Here is a 22,501-nt window from a genome sequence, read left to right on the forward strand (position 1 = left end):
ATTGTGGCTTCCCAAAATATTTGACTGAATGAGAGGCTAACAACAAAAAACAAAAGAAACAAGCCAAAAACACCCCACAACCCTACCACAACTCAGTACTACTAAATGTTTGTTTATTACATTGCCATTTCTCAATGCTAGGATTTAAACAGCTTCATCTTGAATTTAAATTTCATGGAGGTCAACAGAATTGTTTGTGGGATTCCCTACTGCAATTTGGCTGCACCTAGTTTTCTGTAAGGTGAAGTTAACAGGACAATAGTACACTGGGAAGGCTATTTTCAAAACTGAAAAAATAAAACTGCAATATTTTAAAATTAAAATCTTAGATTCTGCAAAGTACAGAAAGAGCCTAAAACTGAGGAATCAAACAAGTCTTGCCCTATTGTTTTCTGCTGCCCTCCCTTATGTTTTTAGGGCCATTAAGATGTAATGCTATTTAACTACCCCAATGACAGGATCAGTTAAATTGTGCAATAATTACATAACCTTAAAGATCTCCAGGGACAGCTCCAAGACCCTTCCTATGGTGGAGGAAAATGAAGACATAATATATTATGACTACTATAGCACCAACTCTTATCAAAACTGTACAGACTTCTGCATCAAAGCTGCATTACGTACACTGTTTACACACTAAAGGAGGGATAAGTTCAATTTTTTCTAATGCTTTCTTTTTAAAGACAGATAAAAGTCACCAAAGGTCCCCCTTACAAAGGCAAATAGAAGGTCATTGTATGCTTATTGCATAACAAGTTAGTATTGCACATATCTTTCAGGATAAACAATTTGTGAAAATCAGCTATGAAATCTCTAATGTACCACAGTATGTTTTGAAATTAAGTAATCAAACACTTTTTACTCTGTATGTTTATAATGGTGCCCCAACAGAATTCAAAATACTCTTCATTCTAACTTTCTTCCTTCTTCCCTTTGATAAATTTCTTTACACTAAACTTGGACTATTCCCTGGTCTCTCTTCCTTCACTCCCTTCTCACTGTGCATGGTGACTAGACATCAGGGCAGGCTCCAAGTTTTTTGCCGCCCCAAGCAAAAAAAATTTCCTGCGGGCCCCCCCCCCCCAAATCTCCGGTCCCGCCTCCTCCCCTGGGCGTGCCGCATTTCCCCTCCTACCCGGGGAAAAGCGGAGTACTCGGGGGAGGAGGCGGAGGTGAGCTGGGGGTGGGAGTGGTTCCTCTGCCCCCCCCCCAGGGTTACTTCCTGCGGCCCTCCCCGTGCCCCCCACCACCGCAGCTCACCTCCGCTCTGCCTGCTCCCTTGAGAGCTCTGCCGCTGCTCCGCTTCTCCCCCCTCCCTCCCAGGCCGCCACTCAGGGGAGCAGGCGGAGCAGAGGTGAGCTGCGGTGTTCGGTGGGGGACGGTTCCTCTGCCCCCCAACATAGTTACTTACTGCGGCCCTCTCCCACCGCCGCAGCTCACCTCCGCTCAGGGCCGGCTCCCGGCTTTTTGCACCCCAAGCAAAAAAAAAAAAAAAAGGAGCCGGATTGCCGCCCTTTGGAAAATGCCTCTCCAAGCACATGCTTGGAGTGCTGGTGCCTAGAGCCGGCCCTGCTAGACATACAACACTGAGAATCTCCTCTCTTCCAGAAAATGGCCCAAATGACCCAAATAAATACTCCCACTATGCCCGCTTTCTAGTAACAATGTTTGTTCTGCATCCTATAAGGTACCTATTCAGTGAAGGCACAGATATCAGTATAAACTCACTAAGACTGCACAAATCACTGTTGTTGCTTGGACTGCCCTGAAAAAAAATCTGTATGTTGGGAACGTAGTTCTGTGACTGATTGCACAACTAAGTGTTTAGGTAGTTCTTATACGCACTCTTACCCTGTCTTACACAAAGGATATCACAGAAATACAAAGAGCTCCATGTTGATAATGTAAAACCTCACCTATAGTTCAGAAATCAGAAGGACACAGTTCCCAGGCTAAGTGCTGCCTCAATACCTCCTAAAACCTTCATGTTCCATGCCCACTTCCATAACAGATTTTTTATGCAGAAATTAGATAACTGCAAACTGTCACACTTCTCAGATTTACACATACAATAAGATCTATTCTTAATAAATGCAACAGCAGTATGATGTGAGCAATGAACCGCGGATACCACCTATCCACATTAGAGGATCTTCTCAGTTTAGCAAAGCCCCTAACAAAAATATAAGAATTTCTTATACTGCTATTTGTGCAATTCTAGACATTCTTCAATGTCTGAAAGCTAAAGCCATTGTGCCAGGGATTCAAAATATTAAAAGTAGATTTCATTAAAAAAACACCCTTAAAAGTTATATAAAACTTTATATAGTTATACAAAAGCTCTGGAGTGATGTATTGATATAAGGCACGCTAGCAGGCAGAAAACCGGCTACAATCATTGACATTTCTGCTCCCCATAATATCACAAAGGTCTAAGTCCCAGAAGTTCCTTTATGGTATCTCTAAGGCCAGATCTACACTAGGAAATCAGGTCAGTATAACTACATTGCTCAGAGGTTTGAAAAATCCACATGCAGTTAAACCGACCTAACCCCTGGTTTAGACAGTGCTAAATCATATATCTACCGCCTCTTGGGGAGGTGGTGTACCTACAGTGACGGAAGAAGCCTGTTAAGTGTAGGCCTGCCCTTAGCATCCAGAGCTTTATCCACCACTACATAGAGAAATCTTCAGTTATAGGGCAGATTATATGGGTTATAAATATTCATAAATCTGAACAAGTTATATCTCTTTAGTCATTTTTTTGAGAATGAAGCTTCTTTGGCATACATGCCATTGGTCATGACACTGGGACTAAAATATAATACTGTTTATAGTCTGAATAGCAGGATACTGAGCTAACATTTACATCCCTGCAAGATGAGCTAAAACATTTTCATTATATAAGTAAGCTGATACAAGACAATATTTTCCCCACAGTAATTTATAAAATTCCAACTTCTGCTATATGTTGGCTTTGAGACTATTCATACTGCAAGGATAAACCGCCGGGTCACTATGCCTTAACAATGTGTGGAAACTTGCCCTTCTGAAAACACAGAAAAGACTGGGGACAAACAGATGATTAAAAAATACCCAAGCTTGATATACCTGTGTAGATGCATTCTATACAGTCAGTTTCTGACTTCTTCCAAGCAAAGGTGTTAATGCTAGAGGGTGAATGTGAAAATCTAACCACTGATTTAATATTTCTCAAATATTTTAATTACACTGTCAGATACTATTATAAAACAAAACTATCTAAATAATCAACTCCTTCTTTACTTACAGATTCATAGATTCCAAGGCCAGAAGGGAATAATCTAATCTGTAATAATCTAATCATTGTAATAATCTAATCTGGATAACACGGGCCATAGAACTTCCCCAAAATAATTCCTTTTGATTTAAGCAGATCTTTTAGAAAAACATCTGAACTTGATTTTAAAATGACCAGTGACAGAGAATCCACCATGACCCTTGGTAAATTCTTCTAATGGTTAATTACCCTTACTGTTAAAAATTTTCACCTTATTTCCAGTCTGAATTTGTCTAGTTTCAACTTCCAGCCATTGGATTGTGTTATATCTTTCTCTGGTAGACTGATGAGCACTTTATCAAATATTTTGTTCCCCAGGCAGGTATAGACTGTGATCAAGTCACCCTGTGACGCTGTACCACATAATGCTTTATGGGAATATGACATAACTGGAAATATGTTTTGTGCTGCCTGTGCCATGTAACATACCTCTGTAAAAGTTAAGGTCTACTATATCTATTCATCCTATTTGTACACATATATCATTCTGTACTTGAGTTTAAGAATATTGGCTGTATACTTACTTAGAAATCAAGCAAGCTTTGTGAGGCATTTGGTCAGCTTCTTTAGGTTAAGTACCCGATCAGGAAGCACTTGGGGAACAATGGATATTGGAATGCTCCAATCCACATAAAAAGGTGGCAGCTCCCAAGGGGGTTTCTGTAATCCAACCTGTTACACACCCCTTAACCTTTTCTTTGTTAAACTAAATAGATTGAGCTCCTTTAATCTATTACTATAAGTAAGGCTAAGATTTTATCATGGATATTTTAGTCAAAGTCATGGACAGGTCATGGGCAATGAAGAAAAATTCACGGAAGCCCATGACCTGTCTCTGACTTTGACTAAAAATATCCATGATAAAATGGGAAGGGGCTGGGCAGCTGTGGGGTGGCTGAGAGCTCTGGGGCCTTCACCACCCACAGAGGGTTGGAGCTCCAGGTCCTCCTGTTCCCCTGTGGTGGCAGAGAGCTGCAGAGTCCACCTCCCTCCCCAGTGGCGGGGAGCTGCGGGGATCACCCTGCCACAGTCGCCACCATGGCCGGGGACTGCGGGGGTCCCCCTGTTGCCTGCGAGGTACCTGTCACCCGCAGCGGCCAGGAGCTGTGGGGTACCGCTCCTGCCCAGAGTGGCTGGGAGCTGCGGGGTACCCTCACTGCCCATGGTGGCTCAGAGCTTGGGCGCCAGCTGCCTCAGGCAGCAGGGGTATCTCATAGCTCCCTGCCCTGCGAGAGGCAGCGAAACCCTGAAGCTCCCAGCCACCAGGGCTGAAGTCATGGAGGTCTTTGGAACTGCATTTCCATAACTTCCGCAACCTCCATGACAAAATCGTAGCCTTACGGCATGTTTTCTAATACAGTAAAAGCTGTTTTATCCGACACTTCACCAACTGGAAAGCTCTATAAACCGGAATTTCTGATCTTCATTGAAATTCCAGTTTATAGTCCAGTTGGAGTGGGGCCAGCAGGGGGTTGGGGCATGGGAGGGGATGTGATGCGCGGTCTCTCGGAGGGAGTTTGGGTGCAGGAGGGGGTTTGGGGCACGGGAGGGTGTGCGGGGTGCCGGATCCAGGGGTCACTCACCTCGGGCAGGGCCCCACAAGCAACTACCTGTCCCAGCTGCTCCTAGGTGGAGGTGCAGCAGGCAGCTCTGTGCGCTGACCCCGCCCTGTCTTGAGTGCTAGTTCCGCAACTCCCATTGGCTGAGAGCCGCAGCCAATGGGAGCTAAGGGGGTGGCACCTGTGGGTGGAGGCAGTGCACAGAGCCGCCTGCCATGCCTAATGAACCCCAAATCATTTTCATCTTTATCCTAGTTTAAAAACCTCCGTGGGGACTCTCTTATTTTGGTTGAAGAGTGGCTTATTTCAGATTAGTTTAACAGGGGTCGGCAACCTTTCAGAAGTGGTGTTCCGAGTCTTCATTTATTCACTTTAGTTTAAGGTTTCGTGTGCCAGTAATACATTTTAACATTTTTAGAAGGTCTCTTTTTATAAGTCTATAATATATAACTAAATGATTGTTGTATGTAAAGTAAACAAGGTTTTTAAAATGTTTAAGAAGCTTCATTTAAAATTAAATTAAAATGCAGAGCCCCCTGGAACGGTGGCCAGGACCCGGGCAGTGTGAGTGCTACTGAAAATCAGCTCGCATGCCGCCTTCGGCCCGCGTGCCATAGGTTGCCTACCCCTGGTTTACACCATGTCCCCAATCCATTTAAGCTATTTCTTTCTGTAGAGAAGGCCTAACTTACAACTGCCATTTCTTGTCAATCTTCTCCAAGTACTCCTCAGTGTCACCCTTCCTCTCAGTAGAGGAATGGAACTTGTAACTCCTTCCACAGCTGTCCCATGCATCAACCAGGATTTGGGAGACTAGAAGTTAGTGTAACTAGTACCCTAATAATCACTGCCTCTTGCAAACAAAGAGGGTTGTGGTATGTGGAACCATTCATTAATTTAAGGGGTCCTGAGAGTAGTTCTAGACTTTGGGAGAGGGAGAAGAGAACTACTGCCATAGTCACCACTTAGAAACTTTTCAAAGCTGAAGCTCTCAAATTATCACTACTATGAACTTCCACACTACTATTGCGTCTACATTCCATCTCACATTCACCTTAGGTTTTGGCTAAACAGCAACCAAACATTATTGCACCCTTTTCCCCACTCCTGTTATTAGGGAGGGGACATACTTTATTACAAGTCCACAAAACACCTAGCGCAGTTTTTGGTGCAGTTGGTTAACAACAATTAGGCTTGGAAGAATTTGTTTTATAATTTCAACAGATAATGTCAATATTTCTTTGTAAGTATTTTTTTTTATTTTTATCGATTTAAAGTTGCGCAGAATTATGTGTTTAAGCATTTGTTCCTGATTTTTATTCATTTAAATTTTCAGAGTTGAGGGAAATTATCAGGAGAGGTCAGACAATAATTATTTAATGTCAGTAGATGCTGAGATTCAAAAAGGTAAAACTTTATAGACATTAAAACACAAACTGTCAACAGCCAATGTCAAAATATACAAGGTAAATATCCCTAAATCAAACTCTAATAAGAGTTTTCTTATTAGCATTTTTCTTACTATGCCTATCTGTAAATTTTGATTATTATTGACAGAAATATTTTTTCCTCGGTTTCTGTACAGTGAAACAGACATTTACCGATAACAATCTAATCCTTCCAAGCCTAACAATAATTAAGTACAGACTGGAAAGGGAAGGTGTTAAAGCACCTCTGTGGTGGATTTTCCTTCCCAGTAATGTTACAGCAGCTATTTTTATATCTCTGTTTGAAAGCAGAGTGAAGAATTTTACTCTCATATTTTTCAAACAGACTAACTGAGCTTTGGCACTTTTTCTCCCATACAGCTCATTGTGGATGACTATTTATAAAATGTTTATTATATTAACAAAGAATTAATTTCCCAGCAACTCATTTTTATCCTTAAAAATCACATGCCATGGCTCCCAGATAATAAAAGTAGTTGGCAAAAATATAATGCTGTCTTTATAAACAGTAATATAATCTAACTCCTAGAGTAGTTTATAAGTATTAGTATAGAACAGGGGTAGGCAACCTATGGCACAGGTGCCGAAGGCAGCACGCAAGCTGATTTTCAGTGGCACTCACACTGCCCGGGTCCTGGCTACCAGTCCGGGGGGCTCTGCATTTTAATTTATTTTTAAATGAAGCTTCTTAAACATTTTGAAACCTTATTTACTTTACATACAATAATAGTTTAGTTATATATTATAGACTTATAGAAAGAGACCTTCTAAAAATGTTAAAATGTATTACTGGCATGCAAAACCTTTAATTAGAGTGAATAAATGAAGACCCGGCACACCACTTCTGAAAGGTTGCTGACCCCTGGCATAGAACATCATCTTATCTTTCAAATTATTAGGGTGATGGTCTCCCATAATTTATCCACCTTCCCACTATGAGACTGTACTGCTGAATCGTTCTCTCTTTAGGAATCTGAAGTTAACAAACTTCTGTTGTGTTGCAGATTTACAGTCACTGCAGCTTTATCCAGTTCACCTTAAACAGGAGCCAGGCAAGTTGCTGATATGAGATTCAAAGCATATTACAACTAAATTCAGGAACAGCTCTGTACTGTAAGTAACATTTATAACTGGTATTGCAGCGCTGCCTCCATTACCGAGAAACAGCAGGAAAAGGACAACAAATCATTACTCAAACTCAAGGGGGGAAAGCAGATAGAAATGCAGCTCCCACTGAGGCACCTGTGGGTTCATAATGCACTAGATTATCATTTTAAAATATGAAAAACAAGCCTATTACCGATGGCAAAGTCCACAGGTACATTTTTATCAGCACTGAAATAATAATGCACACTTACCGGGCAAAATAGCCTTGTCTCCGCTCCTTCTTCTCCTCCTTAGTCTCCATGGGATACAATGAAAAGTGCCAGGTGAGCGTTTGGGGTGTGTTTCTCTTTTTCACAGCGCCTCATACCCACGTATAGTTCCCTGTATTTATCATTTAAAAGCAAAAAGGAAGTTCATAAATCAAAATGTCAATAACTTCTGCAGCAATTTACAGTGCGGAGATAACATACATAGCCTCATGACAAATGGCAGTAAACTTTAACCAGTGAAAACATGTCACATGATACGGACCTATTGTACCAAAAACACAAGACTGTGAATACGGTTGGGCAAGTCACTGCAGAAAAATCATATCTGAGATTTGTTTGTTTTTGTTCTTTTTTTTTCTGAGGGAGAATCAGAGGGAATCTGAAGAGAGTCTGATATGCAAATCAGTGACAGCATTTAAAGTGACATACTACAGGGGATTAATTCAAAGCGCTGTAACAATGTCTTAACAGCTTGTAAATATTTTATCCTTTACAGATTGGTAAATTGGTTGTATATACCAAAAAAGCCCACTCTTCCTTTGTTTCCCAGTTATGACCATAATGATCCCAAACTGCCTAGAAATCCTATAATACGAGAAGCAAAACCTGAAATAATAATTTAAATTGAATTTACTGAAAAATGCTGACAAAAGCAACAAACCAGAAAGTTTGAGTAGGGGCCCACTGCCAATTCAACTTGAAATAGTAAAAAGCAATCTGTTTTATCTGTAACAGCACAGGTATTATTTTTCATTCCTCATTAAACCAATATGGAAGATCACAAATAACGATGGTACAGGTTGAACCTCTCTAGTCCGGCATCCTTGGGACCTGACCGGAGCTGAACTAAAGAATTTGCTGAACCACGGGAAGTCAATGCAGAGTTCCATTGGGTCTCCATAGGCGTGGGAAGTAGGGGTATGGGAGGTGCTGCAGCACCCCCAGGCTTTGCGCCCAGCACACCTGCGTCCCGATCACCGGCCCCCTGCCTGGGGGCTCCAATGCCAGTCCCAGGTCCCAGCCGCCAGCCCCTCGCCCGGGGTCCTAGCCGCCAACCCCAGGTCCTCTCCCTCCCTTCCAGAGCTTGAATGCCATGAATCAGCTGTTCATGGCGCTCCGGAAGAGTTGGGAGGAAGGAGGAGGAGTTGGGGTCACCAGTGCGCAAGAGGCGCGGGCGGAGGGTGGCAGAGTGGAGAGTTTGGCACCGGTGGAGGCTCTGCACTCACTGATTTTTCCCCATGGGTGTTCCAGCCCTGGAACACCCACTGAGTCGGTGCCTATGTCGGACCATGGATGTTGCCAGACCAGGGAGTGACGGATTAGAGAGGGTCAACCTGTACGGTGCTTGCAGATGAATTGTAACCACCTCGAACAAGGAACCAGTGACTTTTCTGGGATGTATGAGAAATGAAAAATATACCTAAAGAAGATCACGATAACATCCAAAGTTTTAAACTATTGCAGATTAACATATCAGTTTTGGCTAGATATCTGTTTATGTCATTATACATTGGCATCACAGCTTCTTTACACAATGCAGGACCAAGGCACTTTTAAGCCAGAGGGTAGGATTTTCAAATGGGCTCTGCACTACAGCTGGGCAAAATATTAATTGGAGCAGGGGTTTGAACACAGGTGTCCTCCCCTCCCCCTAACCGCCAGGCTAGAGAGTAATTCTCAATGAATATTTATTTATTTACACAAAATGAAACCACTTCTACGAAAGAGGTTCAGAGACACCTATCCCAGGCTAGTCAACAAATAGCTTGGTGGTTAGGGCATTCCCCTGTGACATGGGAGACCCGGATTTAAATCCCTGCTCCAGACTTGGAACGTGAACCTGGGTCTCCCACATCCAAACTGAGTGCCCTAATCACTAAGCTATTAGATATGGGGGAGGCCTACACTGCTACTCAGCACTGGTCTAACGCTGCTCCTGCTGAAGTCAATGACAGGCCAATGCCATGCGCTTTTGAAAATCCCATCCAAAGTGCCACTGGAGCAACTCTTTTTCCAAGAGGCTATTCTGATGGACATATGCTCATTTTCTCACACACACATACACAGATGGAAGTAGTAATTTAATTGGGAGTAACTTTCCTGCACACTAGATTAGATTTTAAGGCCAGAAGGGACCATTAGATCATCTAAGTAGTCTGATTTCCTCTATAATACAGGCCGTAGAATATCATCCAGTTACTCCTGCATTGAGCCCAATAACTTGGGCTTAGCTAAAGCACATCTTCTATCAAGAGATGGAGAATCCATCACCCCCCTTAGTAATGGGAGACATAGAAATGATTTTCCATGTAAGCAACAGAAAATTTACCCCTTAGCATAATCTGTTCCCACCGGTTTTGTTTCTCCATTAAAATCACACTCCTCAAACTAGCAGGCATCTATCAAAGTAAATGTAATACCAAAGAAGCAGATATTTGGTAGAGTGTAATATTATATTCTATCAAAACATGTGGAATAATTTCCCCATCCCCATATAATGAGCTCTGAACATCATCAGCCCATGTTCCTCAACATGTACAGCATCAAAATGCACTTTCTATTCTTACAAATTCTTTGTGGTTAACTGAACATATTCCAAATTAAAATCTTCTTTCTATACAGTTATCTTATTTAGTGGTCATCATTGGAGTCTGTAACAGCAATCATTATAAACCCTAAATTGAATTAGATAGATTAGACAGGTTTATCATTTTAAAAAATGCTGAAAAATCCCAATCAAGTGCTCTGCAAACTAAAATGTTGCAGTCTTCAGTAGGATACTAGGATCTATGGCCTTGGCTACACTTGCGAGTTGCAGCGCTGTAAAGCCGCCCCCAGCGCTGTAACTCACTCCCCATCCACACTGACAAGGCATTTGCACCGCTGTATCTCCGTGGTTGCAGCGCTGCATGTACTCCACCTCTCCGAGAGGAATAGCGAGTGCAGCGCTGCCGCTGCAGCGCTGCAGCTCCAGTGTGGCCGCCCAACGCACTGTGAATGGCCTCCAGAATTATTCGGCAGTAACCCACAATGCCTGTTCTAGCCACTCTGGTCATCAGTTCAAACTCTACTGCCCTGGCCTCAGGTAACCAACCATGTGACCCACCCTTTACATTCCCCAGGAATTTTAAAAATCCCCTTCCTGTTTGCTCAGCCTGGCGTGAAGTGCTATCAGCGAATCTTTCCAGGTGACCCATGCCTCCACACGCCAAGCGAGCCCCAGCATGGAGCAATGGCGAGTTGCTGGACCTTATCAGTGTTTGGGGGGAGGAAGCTGTCCAGTCCCAGCTGCACTCCAGCCGTAGGAATTACGATACCTTCGGGAAGATATCAAAGGACATGATGGAAAGGGGCCAGGACCGGGACGCCCTGCAGTGCAGGATTAAAGTGAAGGAGCTGCGGAGTGCCTACTGCAAAGCCCGTGACGCAAATGGCCGCTCGGGTGCTCCCCCCACGACATGCCGATTCTACAAAGAGCTGTATGCGATACTTGGGGTTAACCCCACCTCCACTCCGAGCATCACCATGGACACTTCAGAGCCAGTGTGGGGGCGGGAGGAGGAAGAGGAGGAGGAGGAAAATGGGAGTGATGGTGATGGGCCGGATGGAGACACCCCGGAATCCCTGGAGCCATGCAGCCAGGAGCTCTTCTCGAGCCAGGAGGAAGGTAGCCAGTCACAGTGGCCGGTACTTGGTGGAGGACAAACAGAAGAGCAGGTTCCTGGTAAGCGTTTTTTTTTTCGGGAAGGAATTTTTTCGGTGCGGGCTCTTTGGGAGAGGAGGGTTAGGCATGAATGCCTAGATGCAGAATAGTGCATTGATGTGGTTTATCACATCGCAGTAATCGGCCTCGGTAATCTCCTCGAATGTCTCATCCAGAACGTGTGCAATGCGCTTGCGCAGGTTTATCGGGAGAGCCACCGTGGTCCTTGTCCCAGCCAGGCTAACATGTCCGCGCCACTGTGCCGCGAGGGGCGGGGGGACCATTGCTGCACACAGGCAAGCTGCATATGGGCCAGGGCAGAAGCCGCATTGCAGTAGAAGACCCTCCCTTGCTTCCCAGGTCACCTCAGCAGCGAGATATCGTCCAGGACGAACTCCTGTGGAAAATGTTGGGACAGTGTTCAGTGTAGGTGCCCCCTGAAGCTGTTGGCTCTCCCCAAGGCACAGAAACCCAGAGGACAGTGCAGCCCTGAAACAATCAGTCCCCTTTACTCACCATTTTGAGGCTCCCGTGGGACATGTGTGCTCTGTTTCGGACGGGAAAATTATGCTATTGTGTAGACCCTGTGTGTTTTCTACTCCTTAAGTGCGGGGGGAATCACTACTTTGTCTGGTATAAACAATGCTGCCTCTGTTAAATGTTGCATTTTGCCTATACAGCTGCATCAACCTTGAGACCTCAGCCGTCCCTCTTATCGCCTGCTCAGAGACTGCAAAGACTCAGGAAGAGACCGCGAAAAAGCAAAGAAGACATGCTGCAAGAAGTGATGCGGCAATCTATTAAAGAGAATGAGAAAGCACAGGACTGGAGGGAGAGAGAAAGCAGGATCCGCCAGGAAAACGCAGCGCATCGGCGGCAGCAAAGCACGGATCGGCTCATAAGCATCCTGGAGTGCCAAGCAGACGCTATCCAGGAGCTTGTAGCCATGCAGAAAGAGGAGCAGTACCGCAAACACCACCCTCCCACAGCCCTTGTCCCCAAACTCTTTCCATTGTGCCCCACTGTCACCTCCAACCCACTTTCCCCAACTTCCGTGTTCTTCACGCCACCCGCTGCCTCCAACACCAGTATCTTCACCACCCAGCCCTGAAAACCACGACCCTTACCCTCTGCACTCAACCCCCATCACCATGCAGTATAGCTGTCCTGAAGTGCAGCACTCACTGCACAGCACACCAGACAGGACATACACGAATCTGTGATTGTACCGTTCCCCACTCCACCCCCTTGTTTCTTTTCAATAAATAATTTCTTTTTCTTTTCAATAACTGGATTCTTTGGGTTTGAAAACATTCTTTATTATTGCATAAAGTAAAAGACTCCTTAGTCCAGGAAATAAACAGGCACTGCAAGTCTGCTTGTCTGCTTAGCAAACACTGATTCCTAAAGATTGGAACTACTGCACTTCACTCCCGTGCAGGGCACCAGATATCACTGCTGGTTTTCAGCCTCAAATTGCTCCCTCAAGGCATCCCTAATCCTTGCAGCCCCGCACTGGGCCCCTGTAATAGCCCTGCTCTCTGGCTGTGCAAATTCAGCCTCCAGGTGTTAAACCTCGGAGGTCCATGCCTGAGTGAAGCTTTCACCCTTCCCTTCACAAATATTACGGAGGGCACAGCATGCAGATATAACCGCGGGGATGCTGTTTTCGGCCAAGTCCAGCTTCCCATACAGAGATCGCCAGCGGGCCTTTAAACGGCCAAAGGCACACTCCACAGTCATTCGGCACCGGCTCAGCCTGTAGTTGAATCGTTCCTTGCTGCTGTCAAGGCTCCCTGTGTAGGGTTTCATGAGCCACGGCATTAACGGGTAAGCGGGATCTCCAAGGATCACAATGGGCATTTCAACTTCCCCTACCGTGATCTTCCGCTCTGGGAAAAAAGTCCCGGCCTGCATATTCCTGAACAGCTAAGTGTTCCGAAAGATGCGTGCGTCATGCACCTTTCCAGGCCAGCCTGTGTTAATGTCAATGAAACGCCCACAGTGATCCACAAGCGCCTGGAGAACCATAGAGAAATACCCCTTCCGATTAACATACTCGGATCCTAGGTGGGGTGGTGCCAGAATAGGAATGTGCGTCCCATCTATCGCCCCTCCACAGTTAGGGAACCCCATTTGTGCAAAGCCATCCACTATTTCCTGCATGTTACCCAGAGTCACGGTTCTTCTGAGTAGGATGCGATTAATGGCCTTGCAAACTTGCATCAACACGATTCCAACGGTCGACTTTCCCACTCCAAGCTGACCGACCGGTAGCTGTCTGGAGTTGCCAGCTTCCAGATTGCAATAGCCACCCGCTTCTCCACTGGCAGGGCAGCTCTCAATCTCGTGTCCTTGTGCCGCAGGGTGGGGGCGAGCTCCTCACACAGTTCCATGAAAGTGGCTTTTCTCATCCGAAAGTTCTGCAGCCACTGCTCATCATCCCAGACTTCCATGACGATGTGATCCCACCACTCGGTGCTGGTTTCCCGAGCCCAAAAGCGGCGTTCCACGGTGCTGAGCATGTCCATGAATGCCACAAGCAATTTCGTGTCATACGCGTTACGCGGTTCGATAGCATCGTCGGACTCCTCACCCTCACTGTCACTTTGGATCTTAAGGAATAGTTCGACAGCCAAATGTGACGTGCTGGCGAGACTCGTCAGCGTACGCCTCAACAGTTCTGACTCCATTTCCCGCAGGCAGATCGCACTGCACAGAAACCGTTGAAAGATGGCGCCAAAGGTGGATGGAAACAAAGGGATTTCTGGGATGCGAAGCGATGCATCACGGGGCATTGGGACAGGACCCAGAATCCCCCGCACCCACGCCCTCTTCCCACAACACACGACGCCTGAATGGGAAAAGGTGCTCTGTGGGATAGCTGCCCATAATGCACCGCTCCCAATAGCGCTGCAATTGCTGCAAATGTGGCCACGACAGTGCGCTGGGCAGCTGTCAGTGTGGACAGACTGCAGCGCTTTCCCTACTCAGCTGCACGAAGTCAGGTTTAACTCACAGCGCTGCACATCTGCAAGTGTAGCCAAGGCCTATGTGACAGTAGCATAGGAAAAACACCATAACATGTCATTCTGTCCCAGATACTTAGGGTCCAATTATGCAAGATGCTGAGTGCCTCCTGAAAAATTAGGAGCATGCTTACATCCAGCCTCTTTGGGAGGCCCTGAACAGCTTTCAGAACCAAGTCCTAAATACTTAGATGCTTAAATATAAGGCAACAACAGTCACTTTTTTTGCTTGTGCTGTATTTAGAGTCAAGCCTGCACTTGGAGTTCAAGTGCCATCTATCCAGTAAATTTCAAGAAGTTCAAGTGCAGAAGGAGCCTCTTCTTCTTCTCGAACTTTGACCACCCATCAGGTAGTAAAAACAAAAGCATTCTGTGCGGAGTGTCACATACATTCTCATGCGTAGATTTGCTAAGTCAAGAGGCTACAATTTGCTTCCCATTTCAGCTCCATACAACACAAACAAAAGCAGCAGAATGTATCCCTTCAGGCAACTTCAAAATCAAGATTAAATACAATAGAAGTGCAGTATTCTATTCAGGATAAATGGACTACCCTGAAAATGGGAACATAACATATAACGTAGAAGTGAAGTGAGGGCATTCACATAAAATTGAGGAATTCTTAAAAGAGAAGTAAAGTGTTTGTTCTTTTTTGTCTTATTGTACTGAGAGGGAAATAATGAGCTCATCTCAAACATTGTTAAGAAGTTCTTCTATTGTTTTGTTTAGTTTTAAATCTTAGCTCACTTTCTCTGAAAGAAATTTGAGTAATTCCAGAGAAAATACTAATGTATCTTAAAGGTATGTTGTAAGGTTAAAATCTGTACTTAACAAAAAATTCTGTCTTAATGTTACTATAGAAACAGATACTAAAAATGCACATTTTAAAAAAAATCTAATTTAGTTTTCACCATTTATGTTTGGCGTTTTTGCGCTTCACTTGAACAAGGAAAACAAACTAGGCGAGAGGTTCTGAAACTTTTTCATAGCACGGATCACATTACAATAGCGATATTGTCTCATGGACCATCTCCCATCATGACAACATAACACTCTACAATAATTACTACCAAAAAATAATAGTTGGGAAAGAAAAGCTTCAGTTTCTGTTTCTCATGCATTAGTTCAATGCTGCAATGATTTGATTACAAACACTACAGGGGAATGTTTAGTTCTAAATAATACACATTTTTACTTGAAATTTAAAAACATTTGAAAATTCTTTAATACATTTTTATAACTTTTATTAAATAAAGAAACCCCATATTTTTCACTGTAACAGATAGTGTCCCTTCAATACTGTCAGAAAAGAGATTAGATTAATTTAGGTTAGGACAGATATTTAAAAATCCACCTCTTGTAGTAACATTTTCTGTACTATAGATAAGGATTGGATCATGAAGCTTCTATGGAGGTCCAAAGATAATATTTTTATTAGGGAGAAAGATACTCATATTCTCAAATACTGCCAGCCAGGACCGCCCAGAGGATTCAGGGGGCCTGGGGCAAAGCAATTTCGGGGGCCCCTTCCATACATAAAAGTTGCAATATTATAGAATACTATATTCTCATAGGGGCCCCTGCAGGGCCTGGGGCAAATTGCCCCACATGCCGCCCTCCCCTCCCCCATCCCCGGGCGGCCCTGCTGCCAGCATGGCCCAAGCTCAAAAACACAAGTATGACAGAGTTGAATTTCTCTTTATAGGTATTTCAGGTTCAGTATTATTTCCTACTAAAATGTACTTTTCAAAAGATGGGAGAAAGTTTCTATTTAAGGACTCTGATGATGCTAGGGTTTTTTTGCTTTGTTTTGTTTTGTTTTTTAGACACAGTTTTCGAAAGAGGGAAGATCTGGTTGAATGATCTCATACACTCGCTCTCAAGATGAGTTATTGCTAAACTCCATGTTGAGAACAATTAAATCAGTGTTAAATAACATAGTCAAATAAAATATATACCAATATGAAATATTTAAAACTATACTACAAATTTGAGTTAGTTATGTGTTTAGGCTTCTTGCTTTTGGTTTATTTTATTAATACCTAAATAGTCCTCTAACCCCTTTTCATTAACCCCTTTTAACTGAGTCTTAGGGACTCTTATTTTCTTCCTTCTTTTCACCTCTCAATCTATCAAGATGAACTGATTGATTTTAAACAACAAATTAATTAAACATTAAGAACATTTTGTTATTTGTGTTCCAAGTCATTTGTTTTCTTTAAATAAGTCTGTTTGGTGCACACCAGGGTAACAACCTATAATCACTTTTTGACTGGCTCTGCGGCAGAGTTCTCAAGCATCAAGTACTATTTTCCTGAGCTGTGCAAATTGCTGATGGTATATTCAACAATATTAGTTCACAGATGAGCATGAAACAGATTCTGGTATTTTGATATGACATTCAGTTTATCTGGTGCTTTATCTGGTGCTTGTCACTTTGTGCAACAAGTTTAAGAATCACACACATGAAAAATGTCACCACACACAGACACATCCCACAGAGAAACTGTGAAAATCTAAGGCCACATCTCCACTACAAAGTTAAGTTTGACTGTATGTAAGTCGACATCAAGCCTCCAACTTAAGCAAGTCGATCTTGCGTGTCCACACTATGCTCGTTGTGTCGACAGAGTGCATCCTGTGATGCAGGGCTTGCATCGACGCACGGAGCACTGCACTGTGGGTAGCTATCCCACACTGCACGTAGCAGAGTGGAATTTTGGGTTGGGCTTGCAATGCCTTATGGGACCAAAACATTGGCACAGGTGGTTATGGGAACATGGCATTAGCCTCCCATGATGCACTTACCTATCTCCCTCCCTGAAATCAATGGCAAACAAACCAAGCCTTTTTTGCACTTTTTTCATAAACCTGGGTTACCCACACGGATGCCACAGCACGATAAGCATGGACCTGCTCAGCTGTACGCTGTTGTTTTGAGCATTACAAACACCTCGCACCTTATCCTGCAGTATTTACACAGCCAATATAGGAGCCGCTGCATGGAACAATGTGATGCCACACAAGCAGCCCTGCTGGAAGACATAGAGCAGAGCAATTCGCAGTTGCTGGTGACAGTCATGCATCACTTTGACACAGTTGAGCGCTGTTTCTGGGCCTGGGAAACAAGCACTGACTGGTGGGGCCGCATCGTTATGCAGCTATGGGATGACGAGCAGTGGCTGCAGAACTTCTGAATGCATAAGGCCACTTTCCAGGAACTGTGTGAAGAGCTTTCCCCAGCCCTGAAGCACAGCAATTCTAAAATGAGAGCTGCTCTGACAGTGGAGAAGCGAGAGGAGATAGCTCTGTGGAAGCTTGCAATGCCAGACTGCTACCAGTCAGTGGGGCATCGATTCGGAGTGGGTAAATCTACTGTGGGATCTATTGTGATCCAAGTTTTCAGGGCCACCAACAGACTACTGCTAAGAAGGGTAGTGACTCTGGGCAACGTGGATGGTTTTGCTGCAACGGGATTCCCTAACTGCAGCGGGGTGATAGACGAAACGCATATCCCTAGCTTGTCACCAGACCACCTTGCCAAAGAGTACATAAACCAAAAGGGGTACTTCTCAATGGTGTTGCAAGTGCTGGTGGATCACAGGAGCCATTTCACCAACATCAATGTGGGATGGTTGGGAAAAATGCATGATGCACACATCTTTAGGAACACAGGTCTGTTCAAAAAGATGCAAGTGGGAACTTTCTTTCCAGACCGCAAAATAACCATTGATGATGTTGAAATGCCACTTGTGATCCTGGGAGACCCAGCCCCTATCCCTTGCTCCCACGGCTCACGAAGCCATACACAGGCAGTCTAGACAGCAGTAAGGACTGGTTCAACCATAGGCTGACTAAGTGCAGAATGGTGGTGGAATGTGCCTTTGGATGTTTAAAAAATTGCTGGTGTTGTTTGCTTACTAGGTTAGACCTCAGTGAAAGCAATATCCCCACTGATATTGCTCCCTGCTGTGTGCTCCATTATCTCTGTGAAACAAAGGGAGAAAAGTTTCTGCTGGGGTGGGGGGTTGAGGTAGATCACCTGGCCGCCAATTTTGAACAGCCAGACATCAGGGCAATAAGAAGAGCACATCAAGGGGCTCGTGTAAGGTTACCATATTTTAAGTGTCCAAAATGAGGACACTCCACGGGTCCCCGGCCCTGCCCCAACTCCGCCCCCCAGCCCCGCCCCTGTCCCTTCCCGGCCCCGCCCCAACTCCGCTGCTTCCCGCGAACATTTGATTCGCGGGAAGCCTGAAGCAGGCAGGCAGCAGGCAAGCTGGGGCTGGGGCTGGGGGGTGCGAGGAGGCGCAGCCAAGTCCGACCCCCCCCGGCCGAGTGGCTCCCTCCGGTGGCTGACCGGCCGGCCCAGGCCAAGAGGCTCTGGCCCCGGCGTCTCCTGCCCGGCTTGGCTTGGGCCCTGGGGCGCCAGCCCCGGCCCGGCCCCCGGCCGAACACCGGCGGCCCCTCCCTCCCTATTTTCCCGGACATTTCCGGCTTTTTGGGATTTCCTCCCGGACGGGGATTTGAGGCCCCAAAAGCCGGACATGTCCAGGAAAATCCGGACGTATGGTAACCCTAGGCTCGCGTCTCTGTGAAGCTTTGAAAACCAGTTTCAGCAATAAGCCAGAATAATGTGACCGTTATCTGTGTTGTTCCTAACCAAACTGTCCCCTCCATTGCATTTTCTCCCCTGTAAACTTCACCCCCACCAACCACCATGTGTTGAATGAATAAAGAATCTTTTCTCCTCAATCCATTATGTTTTATTATGCACACAAACACACAGAGACAGCAAAGAAAAGTAAGATAACCTGGGGCAAAAGGGCTGATAACACTGGGGGGGAGGAGGGAACAAGGAAGTTTGCTTATAAGTGCACTGCAATAACAATCAAAGGTGTAGAAATGGGCGCCTTCGGGTACAAGGACCCTCCCCTGGTGTTGAGTGCAAGGGATATCAAACTTTCGCCCCCCTCCTCTGCCTCATAGGACATTGTGGGAGGAGGATGTAGAACTGGGTGATTATGGGCAGCAAGTTCAGCATAGGCTGCAGAGGGACTCTAGCATCCAGCTGCCTTCCTTGAACCTCAGCCAGACACTCAACATGTCAACACGCCTTCATAATCCACAGCATCCTTTCCTGTGTGGCACGCTCCTATTCCCTACATGCTCTCCTGCCTCCCTGTCCATGTCCTTGGACAGTGTAATCCTCCATGCTCTGAGCTCCATCTTATCACTCTCAGAAGTGCGCAATTAACTCATTGAACATGTTCTACCAAGTCTTCTTTTTCCGCCTTCTAATCTGGGAAAGTCTCTGTCCCAGTGTGGAGGATGCTCCAACAGACAAGGTTTCAGCTGCAAGGAATGTAAAGCACAAGGGAGTATTGACAGTGCATACATTGTTTCTGGTGCAAGCTTAATTTTTTTTTTATAATAAAACACCCCTCAATATACTTCACTGCAAGCCACAACGTAATCACAACCACTGGCTATTGCAAGAGTCGGTCTGCTGCTCCAGCCATGGTGAGTAAGGCCATGAGGCATGGGTGAGAGGCCTTGTGCTGCTGCTTTTGTGAAGACATCCTTGGGATCACAGGTTGGAACTTGAGAAAAACCCCCTTTCCCCTAGCAACCTGGATGGTGCTTGAGGACAGGCACCAGTGTAAAGCCTCCCCCCAAATAGATCGTTTTTTACAAAAGCAGTATCGGGGGGGGGGGGGGGGGAGAACAAACAGGAAGCTGCCACCCCGCCACCCCTGTTTTGTTTTGTTATTTTTATAATGCTGCTTGCAGTACATGGTGATCCCTTCCAATCATAACTATGGCATGTTTGGGAAAGCGTGGTTGTGTGACCCAGATTTCACCAAACAGGGGGCAGATTACTTGTTAAATTGTTTGCAGTTTAAGGACTAGCATTGAAAACTTACCCTGTTTCCTAGGTGACCCTAACAATATCACTCTCCTGAGGGTAACAGAGGCGGCAAAGGAGCAGATTCTGCAAGCGTCTGGGTACAGACCTGGTCCTTATGCTGCAATGCTGTGTGCTGCAGAGTTAATACTGGAGTGGCGCGGGAACGTGTCCTACCAGGACGAAATAAGGTAGCCCTTTCCAGAAACCTTCTGCAAAAGATTGCAGAGTACCTCCATGAAAGCTTCCTAGAGATCTCCATGGAGGATTCCTGGGCCATCCCTGTGCACGTAAACAGTCTTTTTCGGAGAGCACCCTCTGCATAGCTGGACTGGCCACCGATACCCTCTACACCTACTTTTTTGTTCAGATTAAACATAAAAAATGATAGCCTGTAACCCCTACGGTTTGATTGGGAATGTGTACTCACCAGAGGTGCCTTCCCCGGCATTACACTCCGTTGCCAACTGGTCCTGTGTAGGGATGGGCTCCAGCATTAAAAACAGTTCTTGGCTGTCAGGGAGAATGGATCCTCTGCTTTCCTGCCGCGCATTCTCCTTCTCCTCAAAAAATCCTCATCACTGTTGCTCAAGGCCACACGGGGCTCCTGGGAGGTATTCACGGAGAATTTTGGAGTAGTGGTGGGATCACCGCTAAGAATCGCATGCAGCTCCTCATGGGGCAGAACCAGAACAACTGTTCATCTCCCTTGTCTTCTGGTATGCTTACCAAAGCTCCTTTATTTTCACGCGGCACTGCTGCATGTCCCTGGTGTAGCCCTTCTCCCGCATCATGCCCCGTACAATCTTGGCATAAATGTCAGCGTTTCATCTGCTGGATCGGAGCTCTGTCAGCACAGACTCTTCTCCCCACACAACAATAAGATCCACCACCTCCTGTGTTCTCCATGCTGGATTGCATTTGCGGCCTTGAGTCTCCAAGATCAACTGTGCTGGTGAACTCTACATGCAGCTCAAACAGGAAATGAAAATTCAAAAGTTCCCAGGGTTTTAACAGGGGAGCAGCTGTTTCCTGTGTACCTGGCTGACTTGCAGTGAAGTTGAAAGTATCTCCAGAGCAGTCACAGGGGAGCACTGTGGGATACCTCCTGGAGGCCAATTCATTCGAATTACACAGTGCAGTGTCTACACTATCCCATGTCGACTCGTGGATGTTGAATCAAGCGCTACGCCTCTCGCAGAGGTGGAGTACAGAAGTCGACTTTATAGGCCACTTAGGTCAGCGGAAGGGATTCGGTAGTGTGGAAGTGAAATGAATTATATTAAAGAAATAGAATGAATTAAAGAATGCTGTATGAAATGCTGCAATCCAGGTGTCAGGAAACTGTTAATCAATTGCTCCACTTAAGGGCGATTGGTGAAGCATTAGTCTTAGATAATAAGAGCTAATAAGGAAGTAAGATATGCATATTGTGCCCTAGGCAAATTCTTCAATTTGCTCTCTCTGTCCCTTTGTTTAGTTCGCACCCTTTTATCTGTATAAATAAGACTGTTTGAATCTTGCATGGGGGCTCACATTATCTGAATGTATTAGCAGAGCGCTGTGCTAATAAAACAGAGTGGTCTGACAAACTATGAGTCCTGAGTCTAACTTTGACAGTAGTCTAGAAACACATTATTAGATTGACTTAATGCGGCTTATGTCAACCTAAGTTTGTAGCGGACCAGGCCTAACCCATACAAGATCTAGCACTTTTCTCTCTTCCATGTCCCCCATTACTGTAATATATACATGCTTCACAATCTTTGTTGTATGTTTCCTGACAAAATTCTTGAGAGGTAGGGAAGTGCTATTATTTCCATTTTACAGATGGGGAACAGAGGAACATGGAGACTAAATGACTTGCTGATATCATACAGGAAGTCTGTAGCAAAGCAGGAAACTGAACCCAGGTCTCCAAAGTCCCAGGTTAGCATGCTAACCACTGGACCATCCTTCTCTCTTTAGGTTCTCCAACAAACAATGGAAGACATAGCAGGTCTGAGCCTGCATTTCAACAGCTTTCTGAATTTCTAGCACAGAATAACCACTATATTATTAAGTGGAGGACAGATACATTTGATTGCTTCCTATTATTGTTAAGAGGCCTGAATCAGGGCTCAACTGTATTAGTTATTGCACACACATGTAACATAGAA

At 45.1% G+C, this 22,501-nt stretch overlaps 1 protein-coding gene across 4 annotated transcripts in view; it reads right to left on the reverse strand.

Moving 5' to 3' along the window:
• Positions 1–22,501, reverse strand: part of NCOA7 (nuclear receptor coactivator 7) — a 132,302-nt gene that overhangs the window by 82,001 nt on the left and 27,800 nt on the right. For all 4 annotated transcript variants that reach the window (XM_034765736.1, XM_034765731.1, XM_034765733.1 and 1 more), the window contains one exon: positions 7,685–7,814. In XM_034765736.1, the coding sequence (XP_034621627.1) occupies positions 7,685–7,734 (50 nt within the window). In that variant the 5' untranslated portion in view covers positions 7,735–7,814. The remainder of the gene's footprint in view (positions 1–7,684; positions 7,815–22,501) is intronic.

This window comes from Trachemys scripta, chromosome 3, assembly GCF_013100865.1.
Source record: "Trachemys scripta elegans isolate TJP31775 chromosome 3, CAS_Tse_1.0, whole genome shotgun sequence".
In the NCBI taxonomy this organism is placed as follows: Eukaryota; Metazoa; Chordata; order Testudines; family Emydidae; genus Trachemys; species Trachemys scripta.